Source organism: Gorilla gorilla, chromosome 16 (assembly GCF_029281585.2).
Source record: "Gorilla gorilla gorilla isolate KB3781 chromosome 16, NHGRI_mGorGor1-v2.1_pri, whole genome shotgun sequence".
Lineage (NCBI taxonomy): Eukaryota > Metazoa > Chordata > Mammalia > Primates > Hominidae > Gorilla > Gorilla gorilla.
Genome location: NC_073240.2, coordinates 76158296 through 76181647, shown reverse-complemented (window position 1 = coordinate 76181647; position 23352 = coordinate 76158296). Strand labels below are relative to the sequence as shown.

The following is a 23352-nucleotide window of genomic DNA, read 5'->3' as shown; positions in this document are numbered from 1 at the left end:
TTTCACCATGTTAGCCAGGATGGTCTCGATCTCCTGACCTTGTGATCCACCCGCCTCGGCCTCCCAAAGTGCTGGGATTACAGGCGTGAGCCAGCGAGCCCGGCCCTTTTTTAAAGCTTTTCATAAAACTTTTACATTTTTTCCACCACTTTTTTTGCCACAACTTTTCCACAACATTTTTTATCCTGTAACTTTTTCATCCCACAACCTTTTTTATCCCATAACTTTGGTTTGTGTTCTTCAAATAAACACACTTCATGGTTACATTACAATTTTATAAAAATAAAAACCGATTATCTCATGCCAAGCGTGCCCAGCATTTGCACAGTCTCAATACCGTTAACACCACAGTTTTCAAGACACACAAAATTTTAAGGCAAAAACAGCACTTTGCAACAATTTAATAATTTATTGCATAACAGTAGCATCACAGTAGCAGTGAATAATGCCACTTTAGGCAACAGTGTTTCAGTATTTCCATTATACATTCTGTTTACAAGAATTCATAAATTGGTAAAAGTCATTCTAAGAAAACTTGGCAAATAAAGCTTTGCATTGGAATTGGCATTTCTTTCTCTACTTTTCCTTCCCCCAGTTTCTTTCTTTTAAACTACAGTATTCATATTTTAAAATGTCTTAACTTATTTTAAAACTTAAGATAGCAGTTACATTTTTGAATAGTTATATTCTTTTAAAATGACTCTTTAAGATAAAGTTTTAGAGAAACTATTATGGATAGGGCTGATTTACATTTTCACATTTTCTAAATATCAGCTTTGGTTTCAGAACTGACTTTTTTCATTTCTGGAAAACCTATCAGATTTAATCAAATACTTTAAAAATGATTATATATTACAATCTTTAAATCGGTTTTTAATTCTTTACTTCCTACAGAAATTCAAATTTATTCAGTTGAACCCACACTTTAAAATTCTATGTTTCTGATTAAACTCTACCCTTCTAATGTTGCCTTCTAAGCAAATTGAAAGCTGCCTTATACTGAATGATGAAGAGAACAAATACTTGGCTGAATGAGGTATTGCAAAGGACCGCATGCACTTTGAAGAAAGACTTAAGTTATTGTCATATGATTTGCATTCTATTTAATTTTTCTTAAGTATATGACAGAATACCTACACAAAGAGTGGTATTTCAGTTAATATAGTACATTCATTTTCCAGACTGACATTCAGCTTAAATATGCCAGTGTGTGATTTAATCCACAGGTACCTGATGAACACATTCTTGTCAGATTGGTTACAGGTGCTAAAGGCTATCTGAAGGTCATTCCTAGTCATTTATATTTATCAGGGTAAAAGTGAAGTGATTTGAACTATAAAAATACCTTTGAAATAATTTATAAATGTATTAGGTAACCCCAGTTTCAGAATTATAAAGAAAAACTGTTAGACCAAATAAGGTAGCTAATTAACAGTGATATGATTTCTAGCCCGAGGGTCTAAATTGGACTTAAACTGTCTTTAAACTGAACTCAAAGAATGCAAAAGTGGCAAGTTCAGAAAATAAAAGGCAAGAACAGGTCTTTAAGTCCATTTTAAACCCTCGGGCTAGAAATCGTCCTACTGTTAATTAGCCACATTCGTTGGTCTAACAGTTTTTCTTTATAATTCTGAAACAGGGTTTATCTAATACATTGATAAATTCATACAATTTGGAAGAGTCAGTTGAAGTCACAAGGACTTAATATTTGCACTCTTTCAGTGAATGCAGGCACATCTGTTATTCCATCTGTAAAATCGTATTATTGCTCTCCTATTAATGTCATATGTATAAAAGTATCATGAAGATGCCAAATGCTAAAAATGGAGATGGTCTAGTCACTAGAAATGCCCACCCCAGGGGGCACACACGCATCTCTCCCTGCATCCTAATAATGTGATGTATTTTGGAACACAGACATTAGAACTTCATGAACTTTTAGCTGTTGATTCTTTCCCAAGCATCTTCAAGTTATGACTTAGGCAATGTATGACTGAAATAACTCATTCATCACATATAGGCACATTAACATAAATATGGCACAAAATATGCCTCTAACTGAAACCGAGAGGTATAAAAACATCTTTCACTCTTTGTGAAGAACTTTGTGAGGAAACATAACTCTGTGATTGTATAGACACTTTTCCTCATAATACTTGGACATTCACAAACATTAGATTGCACTGCAGCTTGTAAACATTTTAAGTTGCATAAACTTCACCTTGATTTTCATGTGTAGTATAATACTGTCTACTAAAACTCCTTTTTGTTTCAACTAAGTACTCTCACATATATTGGTTTATAATAATGGTTGTTATTATTTTTAAAGTGTTTTCCATTCAAATAAAAGAAGTAAATTCCTATGTCAGAGTAACTAATGTGGCTGAAGAATAGGTATTAGCCAGAGAGGTCTAGATGGTAAAATCAATCTTCTAGCCTCAAAGAAGCTCCATGAACAGAGAGGAAGGCCAGGTGTCACACAGCTTTCCTTCACTCGAATTCATTCTTGACTAGAGCCCGTATGCCTGTTCCAGGGACATTTAAACTCTTAAAGGATTTCTTATGATCTTCACTAAATACCTTAAGAAGAATGCCAACCAGTGCCCTTTTGTGTACTGGGACATATACTCATGTGATTAAAACAGGTAACATGAACTCTGACTTTAAAATGTATTGTAGATATAAATGCTCTAAGCGAGAAAAGGTTTTCCACATCCACAGTCAATGATGGGAGCCTTTCATTCCTCAGAAATAATCTCTTTTTAGGTCATCGAGAAAGGGTACAACTGCTGCAGCTCATGATGCAATATCTTCATGAGCCCAGAGCACATACAAATCCTAAGGGAAGTACCATAGTACAGCGCTCATTCTTGGCACCAGAACAAATGAAACACACTGTATCCTGCACACACCTGCCAGAGCAGGCCACTTTCCTCTTCTGTGAGATTTAAAAAGCTCCCCAAAATGTCATGACTCTCATCCCCAATACACAGAAAATAGGGGAAAGGCTGTTTCCAGTTCTCGGCCTTTAAACAACTCTAAATGTCAGTACTCACAGTGGCATATTACAAAGTAATAAACGGTGCTCACTTGAGGGCAAACCACATATTGAGCTAATGAAGAGCTCACTGTGGTTAGGATTCAATCAAACGTAATAACAGAACGTAAGCACATTTTATCTGAATTCTGTAACGAATATACATGCTGCAATAACATTAAAAAAGCATGGCAGCCTGTTCCAAACCAGCCAGAATAGTTTTGTGCAAATAGTGGGTCTTTGTGTGTTTGAATTCCCACCACCTAAGGGCAAACGCGATATGTGTGCTAATCACCTACAATTATCAAATTAAAAATAAAAATGCTAAAGGATGCCAGAGTGAACATCAGGGAAAGACCAACTCTCCCTTAACTTTTTACAAATAAATTTAAACGGTAAATTAGAAACACAAATAAACATGAGTGGCTCTAACATTCAAATGGAGTAAATGAATTGTGTAGGAGATTAACCCCATAACTTTTTGTTGTTGTTGTTTTTAAATTTCTTGACTAGCTCTTAGAAGATGATGATGTTTATCTCCCTGTTCTTGGCTGCCCGGTAAAAGAATGGTATGCAGGGTTTGCTGGGCAAGCCTGGGTGCTCCTGGGTGTCCTGCATTACAGGAGGCAGCTGCACGATCTGCTGTGCAGTGGGGTTGTCATGGGGAGAACCCTCCCTGGCCGCTCCTGGTGCAGGCTCCACGTTGTTGTCCAGGCTCACTTCATGAAAATCTTTGGAGAGAGGGAGGCGGGGGTCTGAGCACAGTGCGAGCCTCCCCTGCTCCTGCCTGCCCACCCCGCCTGAGAGCTCTACTCACCATCCTGCTCACCGGCAGCCCCAAGTTCCTGGGGGGCTGGGGCCCCTGGAGTGGGCTCATCGGCAGGGTTCTGGGCAGCGGTGAGGAATTTGCCATGCCCCTCATGGTTGCCCACAAGGGGCAACACCAGCTCTTGCAGCTCCAGCAGATTCACCTGAAGGGAGGGTGATCAGCTCCCACCCTGGAGCCTGCGCCAGCGCCCATGCCCACCCCCACCCCCACAGAGATGTTGCACGCCCTACCTTCATCTCCTCCTCCTTCTGGGCCAGCCTGATGACATCCTCCATCTCCTGGTGCCACGTGTTTGGCACTGCCCCCTGGCTTTCATATACGGTGAAGGACTCTCCTGCGAGAGGACACGGCTCAGACACTAGGGTCCCTCCGATGGCCCTGCAGCTCCCCCTGCCCGTGCCCTGGCCTCCTGCTCACTCATGCCATCTGTCACTCCAGAAGGCTGGACGAATCCAAGCTCTCGTCTCTCCACCTGCTCCGTCCCGTCCGCCTTCTCCTTCGGGAGGTCCATAAAGCTGCTCTGGAGCCAAAATAATGGGGTCACATCTCGGGAGTGACCTGTTCTGCCCCGCCCCACTTTTCTTGGCCCATGCCAGGACTCACTCACTTTCAGCTTCACCATGGCCTCCTTCAGGGCCCGGTAGCTCTCCCCACACACAAACTCATCTCCAGTCCTCCCTGGGGCTGGGGCCTCTGCCTCTGGCTCCTTCCAGGCCATGGCCACCAGATGAGCCAGGTGCAGGCAGCACAGCCTTCACACCTTCCGCTGCCCACATAGCCGTGCCTGCTCCTCCTGGGAACTGGCTCCAGCGGAGTTGAAAAATGCCACTTGAAGGCAAGAGGTGAGTATTCTTGTAGGGGCATAGACAGAGCAAATGAGGCAGGAAGTTGGAGCACAGTCCCTTCCCTTGGGGCCTCAGAGAGTGCACCTGTTGGTCACAGGTGACAAGGTGTCTGACCACTGCCTCCCGGAAGAGGTGAGGGGCCACAGAAATCAGAAGGCGGGAAAACCAAGAGCATAAGGGGCTCTGGGAGGGAGCACAGAGGAAGGTGGCAAAGCGGGGCAGGGAAAGTCAGGCTCACCATGGCCTCCGGGCTCTCCAGGTCCTCTGGGATGTTTGGCGTGGACTGAGGCGCCTCCTCCTCCTCACTGTCCAGATGTTCTCCTCCATCTCCTGTGGGGAGGTGGCCAGAGGGGTCCTCAGACAACCCAACAAGGGAGGTACTGTGGGCCCACCTCTGTCCTCACCCTCAATGTGTAACCCTGAGCCGGCCTCTCCCCAGAGGGGAATGAGCTGCTGTTCTTTATTTTTCCTTTTAAGAACAAGATCTTGCTATATTGCCCAGGCACAGTCCCACTACCAGTCGGTGCGGGAGTCCTGACCTGCTCCCTTTCTGATCTGGGCCAGTTTATTCATCCTTAGGCAACCTGGTGGCCCCCTGCTCCCAGGAGGTCACCATATTGATGCTGAACTTAGTGCAGACACCCAGTTGGCATAACTACCAGCTGTTCCAAAGGTCTCTTCCAACCCCTCAATCCTATGCTGCTAACAGTCCCCCCTTCCTCCTGGGGCTCTCTCCTCTTCCTCTGAGTGGTCTCCTGTACCTTCTCCAGGGAGAGCCATGAGGCTCAACTGGGTCTCCAGCTGTTGGTCCTGCTGGCTGGCAGCTTCTAGGTGCTCCTAAGGGGACGGGAAACAGAGTGAGAAGGCACGGAGGTTGCCGGGTCATCCCCCTCGGGGCCCCGTCCTCAGCAACTCTCTCCCCTGGGTCTCCTGCAACTTTTGGTGGGCCATCTCAGCCACCGCTTTGCCCCAAGCTTCCTGCTGCTGCAGCTGGTCCACGAGCTGGGTCTGCAGCAGTAACTGCCTGTGCAGCACCTCCTTCTCAGAGGTCAGCTGCTGACAGGTGGCCACGTACTGCTGCAGGTGACCCAGGTACTAGTCTCGCTGCTGCTGCAGACTCTGAGACTCTTGGCTCTTCATCTCCACCTGCAGGAAGACCCTGGGCATGAGGGTACATGGTGGCTGGCTTCCAGGTTCTGGGCCCATTAATAGGGTAGCTAGGGCACTGTGGGGCTCTGTCACCTGCCCAGGACCCTGGTCCCTTGCTCCAGGCCTAAGAGGCTTCCTCCCTTGCCTAGAACCCCATACCTCCTTCCCCAGCCTCAAATCTCATGTCCTTCTTCCCACCATTTAAACTGTAGGCCACAGACTGGTGGAAAAGCAGAGGGAGCCAACCACCATCTGCCAAGTGTGCTACATGCCTAATGCTTTCCAGGTATTCTCTCATTCAGTCTTCAGCACCTCTGCAAGGAAAATGCTAACTTCCTTTTGAAGTCACAGAAACAGAGACTTAGAGATGAACAGTAGTTGAACGGTGACCAGTGGAACCCAGGTCAGAATCCAGTTTGAATCTAAGGAGGCTTTTTTGTTTTGTTTTGAGACAGTGTCACTCTGTGGCCCAGGCTGGAGTGCAATGGTGCAATCTCAGCTCACTGCAACCTCCACCACGTGGGCTCAAGCGATTCTCGTGCCTCAGCCTCCTGAGTAGCTGGGATTACGGGCATGCGCCACCATGCCTGGCTAATTTTTTGTTGTTGTTGTAATTTTAGTAGAGGTGAGGTTTCGCCACGTTGGCCAGGCTGGTCTCAAACTCCTGACATCAAGTGATTCTCCTGCCTCAGCCTCCCAAAGTGCTGGGATTACAGGTGCGAGCCACCGTGCCCGGATAAGGAGCCTCTTGTACCACTGTCTCTTCCCCTTTGACTGGGGGCTCCATGCCTCTAGCTGGGATGATGATGTCCCGATCTGGGAGGAGCCCAGGGCTACCCACCTCTAAAAGTCAGAGGGCAGGAAGCAAGAAACAGTCATAGGGCTGCCCTGGAGGGTGCTGGGGTCACCTGCCTCCCAGCTGGAGCTGCCTTTGGCCTGGCACCTCCCCTCCCCAGAGGCTGCTGCCCACCTCCCAGCCCTTCTTGGATGGGGTGGAGGTTACCATCTGCTTCACCTCGTCTAGCTTCTCCTGCAGCTCCTTTACTTGCTGCTCCAACGGCAGTGTGCTCTTTTTCTCGTTGTTCTGGACAGAGAGAAGCAATCAGTGGCCATCCACTGCAGCTGGAGACACCAGACCTTGGTGTCTGCCTCCCATATCACCAGGAAGGGTGGAGGCAGGTTAGAAAAATCATCCCTTCTCCCCCACAGCCATCAGAGCAGAGCCTGATGAGCTGTAGCTCACAGGTGCCTTTAGAAGTACCATTTCATGTGAGGGCTACACTGGCCCATTTTACAGGTGGGGAAACAAAGGCCTGGAGGGATAGGGATGAGGTTGCCAGGTGGGGCAACCCACCAGATCCTCGAAGCCGCACTGTGGCTCGGCCAGCTGCTTGTCAAGCTTGTGCTTCTGGAAGAGTACGAGCCTCTCCTCCTGCTTTTGTAGCCTCTCCTCCTTCTTCCACAGCCTCTCCTCCTGGTCCCACAGCCTCTTTTCCTGCTTTTGCAGCCTCTCCTCCTCCTTTCGCAGCCTCTCCTCCTGCTTTCGCAGCCTCTCACCCTGCTCCTGTAGCGTCTTCTGCTGCTCCCGAAGCCTCTCGTTTTGTTCACACAGTCTCTCCAGCTCCCGCACCCTCTGCGCCTCCTGCTCTCGGAGCATCTCCTCCTGCTCCTGGAGTCTCTGCTTTTGTTCCTTGCTCAGGACACTCAAGGCCTGATTGTTTTCCACCTGGGACTGGAGCTTTCCCTCCAGACCGTCCACCTCCTGCCTCAGGTGTTTGTCCTCATCTTGTAGCTGTTCCACCACAGAGGTCACTGCTGGGGGCACCAGGGATAGGGGCTCAGCTGAGAAATGAAGCAGACAATAAGGGCTTCTGGATTCCCCAACCCCTCTACCCACCCCCACCTCAAAAAAAAAAAAAAAAAAAACCTCCTCTTGATGCACAGCTCCTCTCAGGCTTCCCAAACTTGGCCTCACTGCTAATGATTCCTCGCACCCGATGGTAGCCAGTTTCCAAGCCACTTTCACATAGAGAGCACTGTGGGTGGCTGACAACGGGCACTCCTCCCTCTTTGCTGATGGGGACCCCGAGGCTCATGGAGATGACAAAACTTGCCGTCTCCTGGCACAGACCTCTTTCCCTCTGCCTCAAAGCCCTTCCACCCACCCACCTCCCTGGGGCATTCTAAGCCACCCCCACAGACCTCTGATGCCAGTCCTGCTCCCAGGTCACACCAGCCCCATCTTACCCATCTGGTTTTTGAGTTCAGACAAGCTCCTCTTCAGCTCCTGTATCCGATGTATGTCACGCTTCTTCTCTTCCTTCAATGTTCGAGCCTGCCCAAAGCACAGGGGAAAGGGCCCTGGAGAGAGGGGCTGGTGGCTGGACAGGCTACCATCTCACTCTCTGCCCCCATCTCTACAAAGCCGAGACCCATGACCACCTCTGGCTGTACTATTCCCATTTTACAGATGCCCAGAAAGATCCAGTGACCTATCTAAAGTGGGGGCTGAAGGGTCAGACCTCACCTCCACCGACATTTTCCACATCCTCTCCTGCCACCGGGCCCTCTCTCCTTTTATGTGTTTAGCATATTCGTCCTGCTCTAGCTGGACTTGTTTTAGTGACTCTGTCACCTGCAAGAAATGGGCAGAGAAGTTAGGAAGGGCTGTCACTGGTCCTCACCTGCTCCTGGCCCACCTGGGGTCATCTTCCTTCCACATCCCTCCCTCTGCAAAGCCTCACCTGTGTCACGTGTGCGTTCAGCAGTGCCTGCTCCTTTATGGTCTGCTGTAACCGCCACTGGAGGACCGCTTCTCTGCAGCTCAAGGACTGGATGGTGAAGAGTGAGAAGTTTTGATCTGGGGAGCTCAGGCAGTGCCCCTTAAAAGGGCTAGGGCTAAGCTCAATATACAACTCGGTTAGTAAAGATCAAGGCATTTCCAAGCCCGTGGCCTGGTTATTAAAAGAACTCAGTAAAGTTGGAAGGGAGAGGGAAAGAGATCGAATTTACAGCTGGCTAACAGAGGCCCAGAGAGATCAGATAATATTGCTATTGTTATTACTGTTATTACTACCACTGTTTGAACCATTATGGAGTGCTTCACCAGGTTCCATGCTAGCAATCCCATTTAATCCTCACAACCACCGTATGAGACAGTTACTAGGATTACCTCTATTGTGTAGATGAAAAACATCGAGTGTTCGAGGTTAAGTGCTTGCCTAAGATCACTTAGACAGAGCTGGGATTTGAACACCCAGGTCTATCCTATTCTCTAAGCCCATTTTTCTTGCTGGGGGTGGGGACACAGATAGGAAGGGGGAAATTAATCTTTTGTTCACTTTTTGAAAGGATGATACATTCATATAGTCCAAAACTCAGAAGGTACAGAAGGGAGGTGTCTCCCAGGCACCCTGTTACTCTCTCCTGAGTTTTTTATGAATGCTTGCAGACATGTTTTTGTATATTATCATAGTACACACACACACACACACACACACCCCTTTCCTCTCTCTACAGAAATGGTAACATACTAAAGGTGCTCTTCTGTACCTTCACAGAACAACTACCCAATACCCCACCTAGGACTTGCCCAAGGCCACAGCCAGGAAAGGGCAGGGCAGGCACTTGGCCTCTGAGCTCTGCATCCAGTGCTCACTCCCCACAGTGCCCCCCAACTCACCCACAGCAGCTGACTCAGCCCCAGGCTGCCTCTAACAACCATACACAAAAGTAGTGAGAAATGACCATGCTGCCTTCTGGGCAGGACACTGCATCCTGCAGAAGGGACCTTTAGGCTCACTCCTCCATCTGGGAAGCCAGGCTGCCAGGGGATGGGGCAGCTGGTTGGACTCACCCTGTCCTCTTCCTGCTGCTGTGTAGACACAGCACAGAGAGCCCGCTCCAATTCTTGAATACGCTGTAAGGCGTATTGCAGGCGGCCAGCCAGATCCTTGGACTCTTCTGTAATGAGAGAGGTTGAGATGGGGCCCAAAGGACTCCCCCTAAAGACCTGTCAAAGTGCCAGGTTGAAGGATGATGGGGATGCCCAGATTCCCACCTTCGAAGTGTCGGGCAGCACGTTTAGTATGGTAAAGGGTAGTCTTCAAGTCTGCCTTTTCCAATGTGAGGATGTTGATTGTCTGGAATTGAATGTTTGGGAGAAAAGCCAAGCAAGTGCTGAAAGAGAAGGAAAGAAACATTCTCCAGAGGACAGGAGAAAGCTCCGCACCCTCCATTCACCTCTAACTGCTCCGTTTGTGCTTTGTGTATTTCATTGTTTGCTTTCTTTGCCTATAGGAAGAGGAAGACAGAGCTCTTACCACAGGGAGGCCGAGATGGCACAGCAAGAGGCATGCCCCCAGAATGCCACCAATGCACCAGGACAGGCCCACCCATGGGACCAGGTTATCAGGGACCCTGTGGGGATGGGGTGGAATCTGAGGGGTGAGCCTTCTTCCCCAGGCTGGGAGTGGGCAAGATGAGACTTGTGCCTCTGCATCTGAGTGCCCCCCAAACCCAGCAGTCATGTTGTAAGCAAAGAAATCACGTTACTTCTTCCAGCTGATGTTCCACTTGTTTCTTCTGCTGTTTCTGTGGGGAGAGTCAAATTCAGGTGACTGAGAGTGGCCCCCTCAACTCTATTCCCCAGACCTGGAAGCGGTAGGCAGGGACCAGGAATGGATTTTAAAGGCAACATTCTCAGAACCAATGGCGACACGAACTGGTCAACCCTATTCAAGCACCCAAGGACAGAGGATTTGGGTCTTTGTTGGTTTTTGCCCAAAGCCACAGAACTCAAAGTCTGAATGTGGATTCTCTCAAAAGGACAGTAACATAAACCTCTAGAGAGGGAGTCTCAGGAAGGCCCACCCTTCTGCCAGCTTGTGATTTAGAAAGGTGCCTTCATTCAACAAACAGTTACTAAGCACATACGGGCCAGCTACGGTTCTTCACAGCAGATATAGGATGGAAAAGGACAGACAGGAGCCCTTGGCCCTCAGGTTTCCATTCTAGGGGCCTTTAAATCTCAGACTCTCAGAGCTAACAGAGAACTTTGATGCTCTACCTCCTCCAGAAACACGAGCCCAAGGAGGACAGGTGGCTTGTCCATACTCAAAGCAAATTAGGGACTGAGTCAGGGCAGAAATACAGGGCCCCTGACAACCAGTCAGGCTAGCGCTTCCCTGAGAGGTGACAACCCCAGGGCGTGTGTGGCAAGGACTGGAGCAGGGGTGTCTGGAGAAGAGAGAGTCGGCAAAGAGGGCAGTGACAGAAGAGCCATGCTGCGTGCTCCTTGCTCTGGGGTCCCTCCAGGTGAGGCCTGGGTGCTCCAGCTCCCCATTTGCCCTTGGCACCAGGGGCTCCCAGCCCCTTTCTTCAGGGCCCCAAGGGGAAACTAAAGCCCAGGATTGGCAGCATGGAATCAGGTGACCCCACTGGACTCTTACCAATGATTCTATGTTTTCATTGAGTTGATTGATTGTCACGGAGCTTGACTCAAGGGCTACTGCTAGTTCTTGGTACTGGCTCTGAGGCACATGCAGACAGGAGGAGTTGGAAGAGGATTGTGGGGAGAGGTAGAGAGAACAATCATTAGGGCTGGGGTGTGTGTGGGCTGTCTCAGCTGGCAGAGGGTCACCCAGCCCCCACTGTGAGAGGAGGTTGGAGGGCTGGCCTGCAGAGTCACTGCAACTCGGCCCAGGGCCTCTTACTTCCAGATCCTTCTGGGTAACAGATGATGCAGGAGTAATAAAAATAAGAAATTAAAAAAAAAAAACTTACATGGGAAATAGTTATAGTATATAGAGAAAGTATAAAAACAGCAAGGAGCCGGGCACAGTGGCTGACACAGGTAATCCCAACAGTTTGCGAGGCTGAGGGGAGTGAATCACTTGAGGTCAGGAGTTCAAGACCAGGCTGGCCGACATGGTGAAACAGCATCTCTACTAAAAATACGAAGATTAGCCAGGAGTGGTAGCAGGTGCCTGTAATCCCAGCTACTCAGGAGGCTAAGCCAAGAGAATCGCTTGAACCCAGGAGGCAGAGGTTGTGGTGAGCCGAGATCACACCACTCCACTCCAGTCTGGGTGACAGAGTGAGACTCTGTCTCAAAATAAATAAATAAATAAATAAATAAAAAAGGCCTAAATCCCATATGCCTGCTCTGTACATTATTCCCAAATTACTTTTAAAGTTTTAGGTCTCACCATTTCCAAGATGATAAAAGATGCGGGGAAGGAAAAAACCCAATCAATCAAGCAGGTGAAGAAGCAGACAGAAACAGGCTGAAGGTTAATGGAAGCAACATAAAACAAGGCAGAGGCCAAGTATTCCCCAAACCAGAGAAGCCTCAGGGCCATGCATAGCTGGAGACAGCAAGCCAGAGAGGGCTCTTGGCACTGCCTCACCTTCCACTTGTCCAATGGGGGAGTGCTACCCCATTGGAGTAGTTAAGGTTGGACACCAGCACCTGTAGAATGTCCTGAATCTACAGGAGGTGACAAGGGAAAAACAAGGGCAGGAGGTGAAAGACAGAAGTGGCTTAGAGAGAAGCAAGAAAGTCAGGGTAGGAGGAAGATGTGGGTTCAGGAAAAGGAAATGCTGAAGAAAAGCAGAGGAGATTAAAACCATGGCCTGTGCCATTCTTCCAAATGGCCACCTGCTGCCTTGCCAGGGGCAGGAACAAATAGATGGAAAAGTCCCCTGAGCGATGCAGTCACAGAGTGGAGTCAGCTGACCAATGCAGCTCTTAATATGCTCACTGGACCCCTCTCCTCAGGCCTAGGACATGGGCAACGAATCTGGTAGAGCTCCAGACCTCCACCTCCATTAAAAAAAAACAGACTTCTGAGTAAGAGCTCACTTGAACTAAGGGGACTGCAGCTAAAAAACAAGTTTGAAAGACACTGATCTTATCCAGTATCATCTTACAGAGGAGGAAACTGAGGCCCAGCAGAAGAAGTGATTTTTCTGTGGTCACCCAACAAGCTGGTGGCAAGTTAGATCTTCTCTTGCTCCTAGTGCCTGGGGCTCTCCTCACCACACCCTGGGCCCCCTTCAGTGACTCCTAAAGGGACAGCCTGATGGCAAGTGGCTGTACTCATTAGCCCAACTTCCCCTTGAGAGTGGGGATCAGGAAAATCAAACAACAATGATCGTTTCCTGGGTATCCTGGGTGTTTACAGCAGGCCACGTACTAGGGGTTAACATGAAAACAACAACAATAAGAAATCTCATTTAAACTTCACAAATGGAAGTCAAACAATACTACCCCTATTTCACAGATGTGAAAAGAGAGGCTCAAAGAGCTCAAGCAACTTGTCATAAATCAGATCGCTAGCAGATGGAGAAGCAGGATTCAAACCCAGAATTCTTAACCAGTACCCAGCAATCTGAACAATTACCCTCTACTGCCCCTTGGGCCCCCTGTCCCCAGGAGCCTGGCCAGCCAAGACTCACATCCCCAGGTGAGTGGCAACCACCAGAAGTGGTTGTCTCAGGGCTACTGCCAGTTTTTTTCTTTTTTGTCTTTGCTCCTGCTGGAACACCAGGGCTCTTCCTTTGCTGATATTCTTTTAGCTGTGGGAAAGAAGAGCAGTAATACTCATGAGAACTACCAGTCCCTACAGCCACACCCTCCTTACAGTTTTTGCAAAATACTCTTATACACCATCTGATTTAATGCCACCAACAACTGTACAAGGTGTTGTCACAATCACTTAGTGACTGAGAGGGGTGGATATTATGGCTAAAAAAAAAGTGTGGGGGGGCAATAATGGAACTTAAACTTGGTCTTCTGACTCCAAGCTCTGGGGTTTTGCCATGATCAGCAGCTGCTGGGGACCAAAACCAGACGCAGAGGTAGAAAAGTAAACATTACATAGGCAGGAACTACACGCTGTGTGGTTTAGAGTCATACATCCTCACATGTCTGTTAGTGTGAAGAAGTGCACCAGTATCTCTCAAACTTTTATATCAATGTGTCCTCATGGCAGAAGGCAGCTTTTTTGTTAAATCTGGGAATTTATCAGAAAGAGGACAACCCAAGTCTCATTTCAGAGAGAAGTCTGGTATACTCTTAGAAACCTATGTGAGGGTCATCCCTAAGTACATTAATGTTTTTTCTCTCTCAAGAGAATCAAGGGAAACTGATGCTTCGGAAAGATCTCCCACATTTATCCTGTGGCACTCAATGTACCCCAAGTTGAGATGATATGAGGAAGATTCAAGCTGTCAAGTTCAGTTTCCCAAGATCTATTCCACAGAAGATGAGCAAATCTCACTTCAGAGACCACTGACTGAAGGGCAGTCTGGTCCCAGAACTGTGGAGAATTAGAATATGAGGTGGAGAACTCAGAAAAAAATGTTAAAGTCTCTCTGGAGAGTAGAAGCCTGGGAGAAAACCAAACCAAACCCATTCTCCCATTACCACTCAGAGATACTGTCAACGTTTTGAGCTCACAGGGGAAGTGTAGGCTTTTCACGCTGTCGATGTCTACGTGAAGGGAGTAAGGCAGCCTGAAACCTCTTGCTCCTAGGTCGCATAGTCCCCATTTCCCTTCTAGCTGGAAATTTGTGCTGTGACCAGAGGAACCAGAAATGGGGTGAGAATGCTTAGGGGACTGGGTTGTAAGATCAAAGGCCAGTCTTGCAGCAGTAATGACAGTTCCTAGGGGGACTGTGACATCACTACATTCCACTCCTCCTGGGGGTGGGGGGAACCTCATCAGTGCAATGGCTGAGTTGCCGATCCACGATGGGGGAGGGGGGATGTGGGGCTGGGACCCAGGTCCTTGGAGATGTCAGTCCAGAGAGCCCAGGGAGGTCGGGCTTGGGTCAGCAGGAGGGGAGAGCAGAGTCTGCTCAGGGAACCCCAGGAGTCACCAGCCCAAAGTCACCCCGGGATGACTGGCGATGCTGGGGGGTTGGGGCTGGGGGACCCAGGTCCTTGGAGAGGTGAGCCCTAAGAACCCAGGGAGGTTGGGCTTGGGGCAGCAGGACCTGAGGGCTGAATATGGAGCAGGGAGCCCCAGCAGTCATCCGCCCAAAGTCACCGCAGGGTGATTGGCGAGGGCAGAGGCCGGGCTGCTTGCTGAAGGGGCGGGGCTGACTGACAAGACTTTGGTCGGGGGAGCCCAGAGGCGCCGGGGTAGGGGGGCCCAGCCCGGTGTGCCTCAAGAGTGGTATGGACTCTGAGAGTGGTCTTGTCATCAGAGGGGATCTCTGGCTAGGTTGGGGGGCCATGACCTTTTTCTTGGCTTTTTACCTTTTTCTTGGCTGCTGCCAATTTTTTCCGTCGAGTTTCTTCTGGCGTCATGGGGTCGGGAGGGAGGTAGGGTTGGGGCCACATCAGCGAACACCTCCAGTCACCTACAAGGCTGCTGTGTGACTGAGCCAGAGGAGGCGTAACCAGGGCCACACTAGAATGCAGAATAGGGGTGTGGCCTTAATGCTCCGATCCCATTGGTCAATGAGAAAGATGAAAAGGAAAGGAGGCGTGGCCAGGCAGCAGTGTGTCCAGAGGAACCTGTGACATCACAAGGAAAGCTGCCCATGCGACTGCTGTCCCCGCCCACTCGGGGAGAGGGGCGGGGCCTGCCTACTCCGGGAGAGGGGAGGACCGGCTTTTGCTTTAAAATGTTAAAAATAAACTTTAAAAAATACATGTGTTTATACTTTATATATGTGTGTGTCAGTGTGTGTGTGTCTACATGTTCCTCCAGAGCTGTCTTCATTACCAGCTTCTATGCATGGTCTATGATTTTGGCCTACATTTTTCATCTTCAGATGGAGTATAAGAATTACCAGTATTACCCCAGTTAAGACACAAATCCTATAAAAATGGAAAATCCATAGCATGTTTGATGATTAATGAATGAAGTGGACTATATTATCCAACATTCCAATAAGGTAAAATAATCACAATGATTTCTCGGTTTTGGAAAAAACATTTCTCTTATTCTCCTACATTATTAAGATTTTTTAAAAAACAAGAAACATGTCTAATATCTTTAAAAACACAAAGCTTTTGGGCCAGGTGTGGTGGCTCACACCTGTAGTCCTAGCACTTTGGGAGGCCTAGGTGGGTGGATCACCTTAGGTCAGGAGTTCAAGACCAGCCTGGCCAACATGGTGAAACCCCGTCTCTACTTGAAATACAAAAACTAGCCAGGTGTGGTGGTGGGTACCTGTAATCCCAGCTACTCGGGAGGCTGAGGCAGGAGAATCACTTGAACCCGGGAGGCGGAAGTTGCAGTGAGCCAAGGTCACGCCACTGCACTCCAGCCTGGGTGACAGACTGAGACTCCATCTCAAAAAATAAAATAAAATAGTCAAAAATAAATAAAAACACAAAGCTTTCCATTTAATAAGCACTCAAAGCTCTTTACTGGTTTAAAGCAAATACAAGGCCTATTTTTCTAGAATGACCTGGCCTCTCTAAGCGTTGCAAATGAAACTGAATTTCTCACTTGATACTTGGCTATGACTTGCAATCATGATAACCAATAATTGTGTTATGTCACTGTGTATTGATTGTTACCTGAATTCCACACGAGGCTGGGATCAAGGGTTGAATCTTTCATGATTTGCTCCATAACCTGTGAGCTTCTTTTCCTACACCAAACTAAGCTTTGTTTTAGAGTTCTACAATTTACAGTTAGTAGACAAGAGTGGTTCTCAAAAATGTAGTCTCTGGACTGGCAGCACCAGCAGAACCTGAGAACTTTTTATAAGTGCAAATTCTCAGGCCCCACCCTGGACCTGGTGAATCGGAAGCTCTGGAGTAGGGCTCAGCAATCTGCGCTGTGGTCATCCCTCCAGGTGTTCAAGAACCTCTGGCATACAGCAGGTAGAAAAATATGTTTCCTCTGTAGGTCCAAAGCCAGGGATACCATATGTTCTGTCTTGATATGAAACAATGACATGCAATTAAAAGACATAAATCTCCTTCCTATTCCCACCCTCCATCCAATGTGTTTTATTTTTGAGTTAAATAAGAAAACAAATGGCAATCAGAGATTCAGCCTAAAAAGTATGTTTACAAGTGTCAGTTCTCATCCAGCCTGATCTCACACAATACCATTTACACCCTTTTACCTCTCAAGTTTTTTAAAAAGTGTCTTCACAATGTAAGTCTCGGGCACACTAGCAGTTCTATAATAAAACACCAAGTAGATCAGAATGTCCAAACTTACTAGAGAAGAAAAGTGGAATCACTGGCTGTGTTTTCAAATTGCATTCAACAGGAAATGTAAGTTTTGAATTATTTTCACCTTCACACTTCCAAGTCAATAGCATTAAATCAGAATACTCCATTCTTCCAAAGCCTCTAGCCAGGCAAAGTTTTACTGTATTACTTCTTGCTTTCGATAGATATAAAGCAGAGTCCTGGTAGGCACATTTTGTATGCCTGCAAAGATGCAGAAGTAAACAGTTCCATCTATTCAATATTAAAACAAAAGTCCTGCAAACCTCGGATGGTGAGTGTAATACTTCAGCACTAGCACCAAAGCCTCAAATATAAAAAGATACCAATATCACCACTAGCAAACAAAATGAGCTCTCGGCCGGGAGCAGTAGTTCACGCCTGTAATCCCAACACTTTGGCAAGCCAAGGTGGGAGGATCACTTTAAGTCAGGAGTTCAAGACCAGCCTGGGCAGCATAGTGAATTCGCATCTCTACAAAAAATTTCAAAAATTAGCTGGGCGTGGTGGCACACACCTGTAGTCCTAGCTACTTGGGAGGCTGAGGTATGAAAATTGCTTCAGCTCAGGAGTACGAGGCTGTGGTAGCTATGATCATGCCACTGCACTCCAGCCTGGGTGACAGAACAAGATCTAGATAATTACAGTCTGTCCTGCTCCTGTTTATGTTAAAATGCTTTCAATCAGCAGGATAAAAATTAAGTGAAATGTGACTTGGGAGCTTGGCCAGAAAATAGGCAATGGAGAAACAGGCACTTCCCACAATAATAAAAATGGCCAATAAGCACATAAAAAAGATTCAAGGCCAGGGCCGTGGCTCATGCCTGTAATCCCAGCACTTTAGGAGGCCAAGGTGGGTGGATCACCTGAGGTCAGGAGTTTGAGACGGGCCTGACCAACATGGTGAAATCCCATCTCTACTAAAAAATACAAAAATTAGCCAGGCATGGTGGTGGGCACCTGTAATCCCAGCTACTTGGGAAGCTGAGGCAGGAGAATCGCTTGAACCCAGGAGGCAGAGGTTGCAGTTATCCGAGATTGCACTGTTGCACACCAGCCTGGGCCATAGAGCAAGACTCCATCTCAAAAAAAAAAAAAAAAGTTTCAAAAGCACTAGAAACCAAAGAAATACAATGAAAACAATGAGATTTTCTCCTTAAATATCAGCAAAGAGGACAAATGGAAGGGGGACACTGGAGCTCTGCCCCTGTTGGGAGTATAAACTGAACCAATTTTTCTGCAGGATAATTTGAAAATTTCTATTAAAAATCTTAAAACTATTTTATGTTATTTTCCTCCAGAAATTCTACTTCTATGACTTCAGCCCCAAAATGCTTGCTTGCGTCCATTAAAATATATATATAAGAAAATTTACTTCTGGGGTGGCAATGATTAACTTAATATACATCGAGCTTTTAAAAAGATGATGCCAAGGATATATTTACTGCCATAGAAATATGCCCAAAACATAGTGACAAAAGACTATATATTATGATTCTACTTTTTAAAATGTTCATATGCATAAAAAAATATAAAAAGCAACAAACCAGAATGTTTTGAGTGGCAAAATTAAAGACTTTTCTTCATATTTTGTCTTCCAAATTATTATAAAAAGAAAGCAATTTTCTTTATAATCAGGGAGAAGTAGTATTTTCCTTTATTTACATATAAATTTCTTTTCTTTTCCTTATTTTTTCTCATGTATGTATCACATGTACCCTAGAGAGCTTGAATCCCTACCTCTTGAGGTAAATCAGACCATCTCCGTCTCTATCATCTTGCCTTTTTTGGACATTTCAAATCAATAGAATTATACAATATGTGGTCTCATGTCTGGCTTTTTTACTTAGCTAATGTTTTTGAGGTTGGTCCATGACATAACAGGTTTTGGTAGTTTGTTCCTTTCATTACTGAGTAGAAGTCCATTGATGGATATATACCACATTTTGTCAGCAGAGAACATTTAAACTTTGCTTTCAACTTCCCGTGGTCTAAATGAAACCCCTGGAACACAGGACTTACAGCAAAAGCTGCTGTGCATGTCAAAAGAACTACTTATCAGAACCAGCTTTGTCATCAGGAGCCTGAACTGCTGCAGAAATTTTTATCATTTTGCAACTTCCTTTTTACAAGCAGCTTTTGTGCTACTACACATCAGGACTTTTGAAGCATCTGATACATCCGTCTAATAAGTATGAGCATGTGTCTGAGTGGACAAGTAAAACCATCTATGCTACACTGCATATTTTTTCCTCCCCTAGACTGGACCAGGGAATCTCTCAACTTTCTAGAGTATCCTGTCTCCATTGACAAAGCTGAACAGTATTAAAGATCCTGCTGCCTTTGTTAGGCAGATTTGGAAGGGAGGCCCAACAGCAAGGGTGGAGAGGACAAAGAGAGGGGAGCTTGTGGAACAGGAAGCCCCCTGGGGTCTGCGCATGGCTCCCAGCTGTTGAGGATGTTGTGGATGGGGAAGTGCTGATGGTGTCCCGAGGCAAGCCTAGCACCTGCACTGGGCCCAGAAGGTCTTGACTTTGGCCCCTTACCCACGTTCCAGAAGTGTTTACAAGCTGGTTTTGCTTTTCTTCTTTTCCTAAATAATCATTACTTGGTAGTTAGTTATTAACCTTTCTTTGGGAGAGGGATGGGGCTTTAAAACTGAAGAACATAATTTTCATTCAAATTTCAAAAATGGAAAAAAGTTACTTTGTAAACAATTTGCTAAACAAACCAAATGGCAGCTGTTGAGAATCTCAATAAAATGTTAAATGCATTTGCTGCTGTTAGAAGAAATACAGAAAAAAAATTTTAAATAAAGAAAAAAATGCATTTGCTGGCAGTGGTACCATTTGCCCAAGGTTGGGTTGCTGTGTCATCATACTGTGGTGGGGGGTATATGTGGTGTATATGTGTGAAACTTTTCATCTCAGGATGGATCATAATGTGAGCTGCAGTTTTCCTTCCAAATAGGGTTACAAAGTAGTAAAACATGGGCTTAGAAGTGACAGACCTGAGTGAATCAGCCAAGCTTAAAGAAAAACCCAATAAAATTAACTTTTAATAATCCTGAGGTTGGTTTTTGAAATAATAGATACAATGATTTACTCTAAGCATCTGGTTATGATTTTGAATCAGTAATACATACTGTCTCGACCCTTTTTTTTTTTTATGGAAACAGAGGTTTCACCCAGAAAACCCCAAAACAGTGACTTTTTTTTTTTTTTTTTTTAAGACAGGGTGTCACTCTGTCACCCAGGCTGCAGTGGAGTGGTGGATCTCAGCTCACTGCAGCCTCGACCTCCCACCTCAGCCTCCTGAGTAGCTGGGACCACAGACACCACCGTGCCTGGCTAATTACTGTATTTTTTGTACAGATGGGGTTTTGCCATGCTGCCCAGGGTGGTCTCAAACTTCTAGGCTCAAGCCGTTCACCCACTTCAGCCTCCCAAAGTGCTGTGTCTACAGGTGTGAGCCACTGTGCCCAACCTGCAGTGACTTTTTGAAATGTAAGTTCAAGCATCTCTTCTTAACTCCTTTAATTGGAGGTATCCCTTCCTCATTCTCCTCATCTTTGGTGTTCCCCCCGAGTTCACTGCTGTCTGGATGTACAACATATGTTTCAAAGTCAAGCCTGGGTGTGGTGGCTCATGCCTATAATCCTAGCACTTTGGGAGACCAGGGCTGGCAGATCACTTGAGTCCAGGAGTTCTAGACCAGTGTGGGCAACACGGCGAAACCCTGCTTATATTAAAAATACAAAAAATTGGGCATTTCCGGGAATGCTGCATGGAGTTGGTGTCAGCCGCTTTTGGCATGGCGGCCTTTTCCAGCCTGGCTGGGCCTATCCTGTCACTGAACCCACAGGTAGATGCTGAGTTTCAGAAGGAGGTGGCACAGGTTTGCAAGCACATAACCCAACAAAAAAAACAATAACAACTGGCCGGTCACGGTGGCTCATGCCTGTAATCCCAACACTTTGGGAGGCTGAGGCAAGCAGATCACCTGAGGTTGAGAGTTCGAGACCAGCCTGACCAACATGGAGAGACCCTGTCTCTCCTAAAAATACAAAAATTAGCCGGGTGTGGTGGCACATGCCTGTAATCTCAGCTACTCAGGAGGCTGAGGCAGGAGAATCGCTTGAACCCAGGAGGCAGAGGTTGAGGTGAGTTGAGATCTTGCCATTGCACTCCAGCCTGGGGAACAAGAGTGAAACTCTGTCTCAAAAAAAAAAAAAAAAAAAAAAAAAAGAACAACTTTCTCCTGGAGTAGCCTATGTGCGCCACCTACCTAACCTACTGAATGAAACCCAGATCCTTTCCTATTTCTCCCAGTGTGGCACTGTTACAAGGTTCAGACTATCCAGAAAGAAAAGGACTGGAAATAGCAAAGGCTATGCATTTGTGGAGTTTGAGTCTGAGGATGTTGCTAAGATAGTTGCTGAAACAATGAACAACTACCTGTTTGGTGAAAGACTCTTGGAGAGTCATTTTATGCCACCTGAAAAAGTACAGAAAGAACTCTTTCAAGACTGGAATATTCCATTTAAGCAGCAATCATATCCATCAGTGAAATGTATAATCAGAATCTGCACTTACACAAGAGCTATGGAGGGAGGACTGATTTAAAAAGAAAGAAGGATTACTCGGGAAGAAATTAGCTTAAAAAGGAATTGATTATGATTTTCCTTCTTTGATTTTACAGAAAATGGAAAGTATTTCAAAAACAAATTGTCAGACGTCTACAAAAGGCCAGGTTTTATGTAAGAAGAAGAAAAAGGTTTTAGGTACTCCTGACACTCCTGAGAAGACTGTGGATACCTAGGGCCCCACACCGGTTTGTACATCAACATTTTTAAAGAGATGAAAATCTGAAGTGGCTGAAATGAATGATGATGATGAAGATAATGAAATAGTTTTCAAACAGCCCGTATCCTGTGTAAAAGAAGAAATACAAGAGACTCAAACACCTACATATTCACAGAAAAGAAGACGAAGAAAAAGCAATCAGTGATTTTCAATGTATTATATATAAGATTTCTTCTGAACAATATTTTTATGAGAAAAATACAAAAAATTAGCTGGGCATGGTGGTTCATGCCTGTAGTCCCATCTACTCGGGAGGCTGAAGTGGATCACCTGAGCCCAGGAAGTTGAGGCTACAGTGAGCCGTGATCACGCCACTGCACTCCAGCCAAGTCAAGTCATTACATTTATCTTAACCTATTCTAGGCTGGCTTAAGTGGGATTTGTATTAAGAATACAATAGGTAACCTCACAGACATCTAAGTACAGAACTCAAAATACGACCACACCATGGAAGGACTGGGCTGGGAGGTGATTTTTCTCTCCTGCATGCCTTCACTCTGGACTTCTGCTCCATGCTTGTGCTTTGCTCTGCAGATGAACATAGGGCATGTGCTCCAGGCTCCTCCAGCCTCTGAGGCTTTGGCTTGCCCTGGCAGTATCCCTGGTCCCAGTGTTACTGGACCTTTCCATACAGATGCTTCTCTGCAAAAAATCTATCGAACACTCTGTGTGTCATTTCCACTGAGTAGGATAGAGAATCTGATCTGCCTGGCAGTGGGGGTGGGAGTTCCCTAGTTGTCCCTGGATTTGTAGTGCTGCCCTTTCCAGAGACTCGAGGAGGGGCCGGATATCCAAAAAGAGAGTGTGGGTGGGAATCAGTAATACAGTCTACTTCAACAAGAAAGTATAAAGTAGAGGCGGCGGCTCATACCTGCAATCCCAGCACTTTAGGAGGCTGAGGCAGGCAGACCACTTGAGCTCAGGAGTTTGAGATGAGACTGGGCAACATGGTAAAACCCCATCTCTACTAATAATACAAAAAATTAGCTGGGCATGGTGGCACATACCTGTAGTCCCAGGTACTTAGGAGGCTGAAGTGGGCATATTGCTTGAGCCCAGGAAGTAGAGGCTGCAGTGAGCCGAGATCATGTCACTGCACTCCAGCCTGGGCAACAGAGTGGGACCCTGTCGCAAAAAAAAAAAAAAAAAAAAAAAAAAAAAGTATAAAGTGGCAGCATCTCAATGCATGATTGAAGTCATGCTTTCCATCTGTTTTTTTCCACCTTTCCTTTTTTCTCTCTCAAACACTATATCTTAAGATTTCCCTCATGTTATCAAGTACTCATAAGCATTATTTGAATGGTTGTATCATGATCCATTATCTGGACTCATTGTCATTTATCCATCTGCAGTTGCTGGAGATACTGCCCTTTCTGCCACACTCAGTCACGTTCTGACCTTTCACTGTGTCCAGTTAT

The 23352-nt window shown here is 46.4% G+C and overlaps 1 protein-coding gene and 1 pseudogene across 5 annotated transcripts; one reads left to right on the top strand and one right to left on the bottom strand.

Annotated features, from left to right (window-relative positions):
- Positions 1–389: 389 nt before the first annotated feature.
- Positions 390–16114, bottom strand: LOC115930818 (golgin subfamily A member 6C-like). Of its 5 annotated transcripts, none has more exons than XM_055363803.2 (19): positions 16051–16114; positions 15129–15282; positions 13322–13441; positions 11311–11391; positions 10415–10453; positions 10103–10153; positions 9921–10002; positions 9717–9823; positions 8605–8691; positions 8388–8495; positions 8108–8195; positions 7215–7702; positions 6864–6944; positions 5473–5548; positions 4950–5041; positions 4284–4386; positions 4097–4200; positions 3855–4008; positions 390–3768 (listed from the first exon to the last, which is right to left on the bottom strand). In XM_055363803.2, exons 2-19 carry the CDS (start codon positions 15210–15212, stop codon positions 3554–3556), a joined length of 2160 nt encoding a protein of 719 aa, XP_055219778.1. In that variant the 5' UTR covers positions 15213–15282; positions 16051–16114; the 3' UTR covers positions 390–3553. The 5 variants fall into 5 exon arrangements, with proteins under 5 accessions (XP_055219778.1, XP_063554789.1, XP_063554790.1 ...); XM_063698719.1 differs by having other exon boundaries at positions 6876–6944; XM_063698720.1 differs by having other exon boundaries at positions 7215–7675.
- Positions 16115–20882: 4768 nt separating this feature from the next.
- On the top strand, positions 20883–22079 carry LOC115930839 (MKI67 FHA domain-interacting nucleolar phosphoprotein-like; annotated as a pseudogene).
- Positions 22080–23352: the final 1273 nt, after the last annotated feature.

Coding starts and splice junctions, on each gene's coding strand:
- LOC115930818 (XM_055363803.2), bottom strand. CDS start 15,212: ATGTGGCCCCAACCCTACCTCCCTCCCGACCCCATGACGCCAGAAGAA. Junction 10,154..10,414: donor TGGAACATCAGCTGGAAGAA/GTAACGTGATTT, acceptor CTCTTCCTATAG/GCAAAGAAAGCAAACAATGA. Junction 6,945..7,214: donor AGTGCGGCTTCGAGGATCTG/GTGGGTTGCCCC, acceptor CTCTCTGTCCAG/AACAACGAGAAAAAGAGCAC.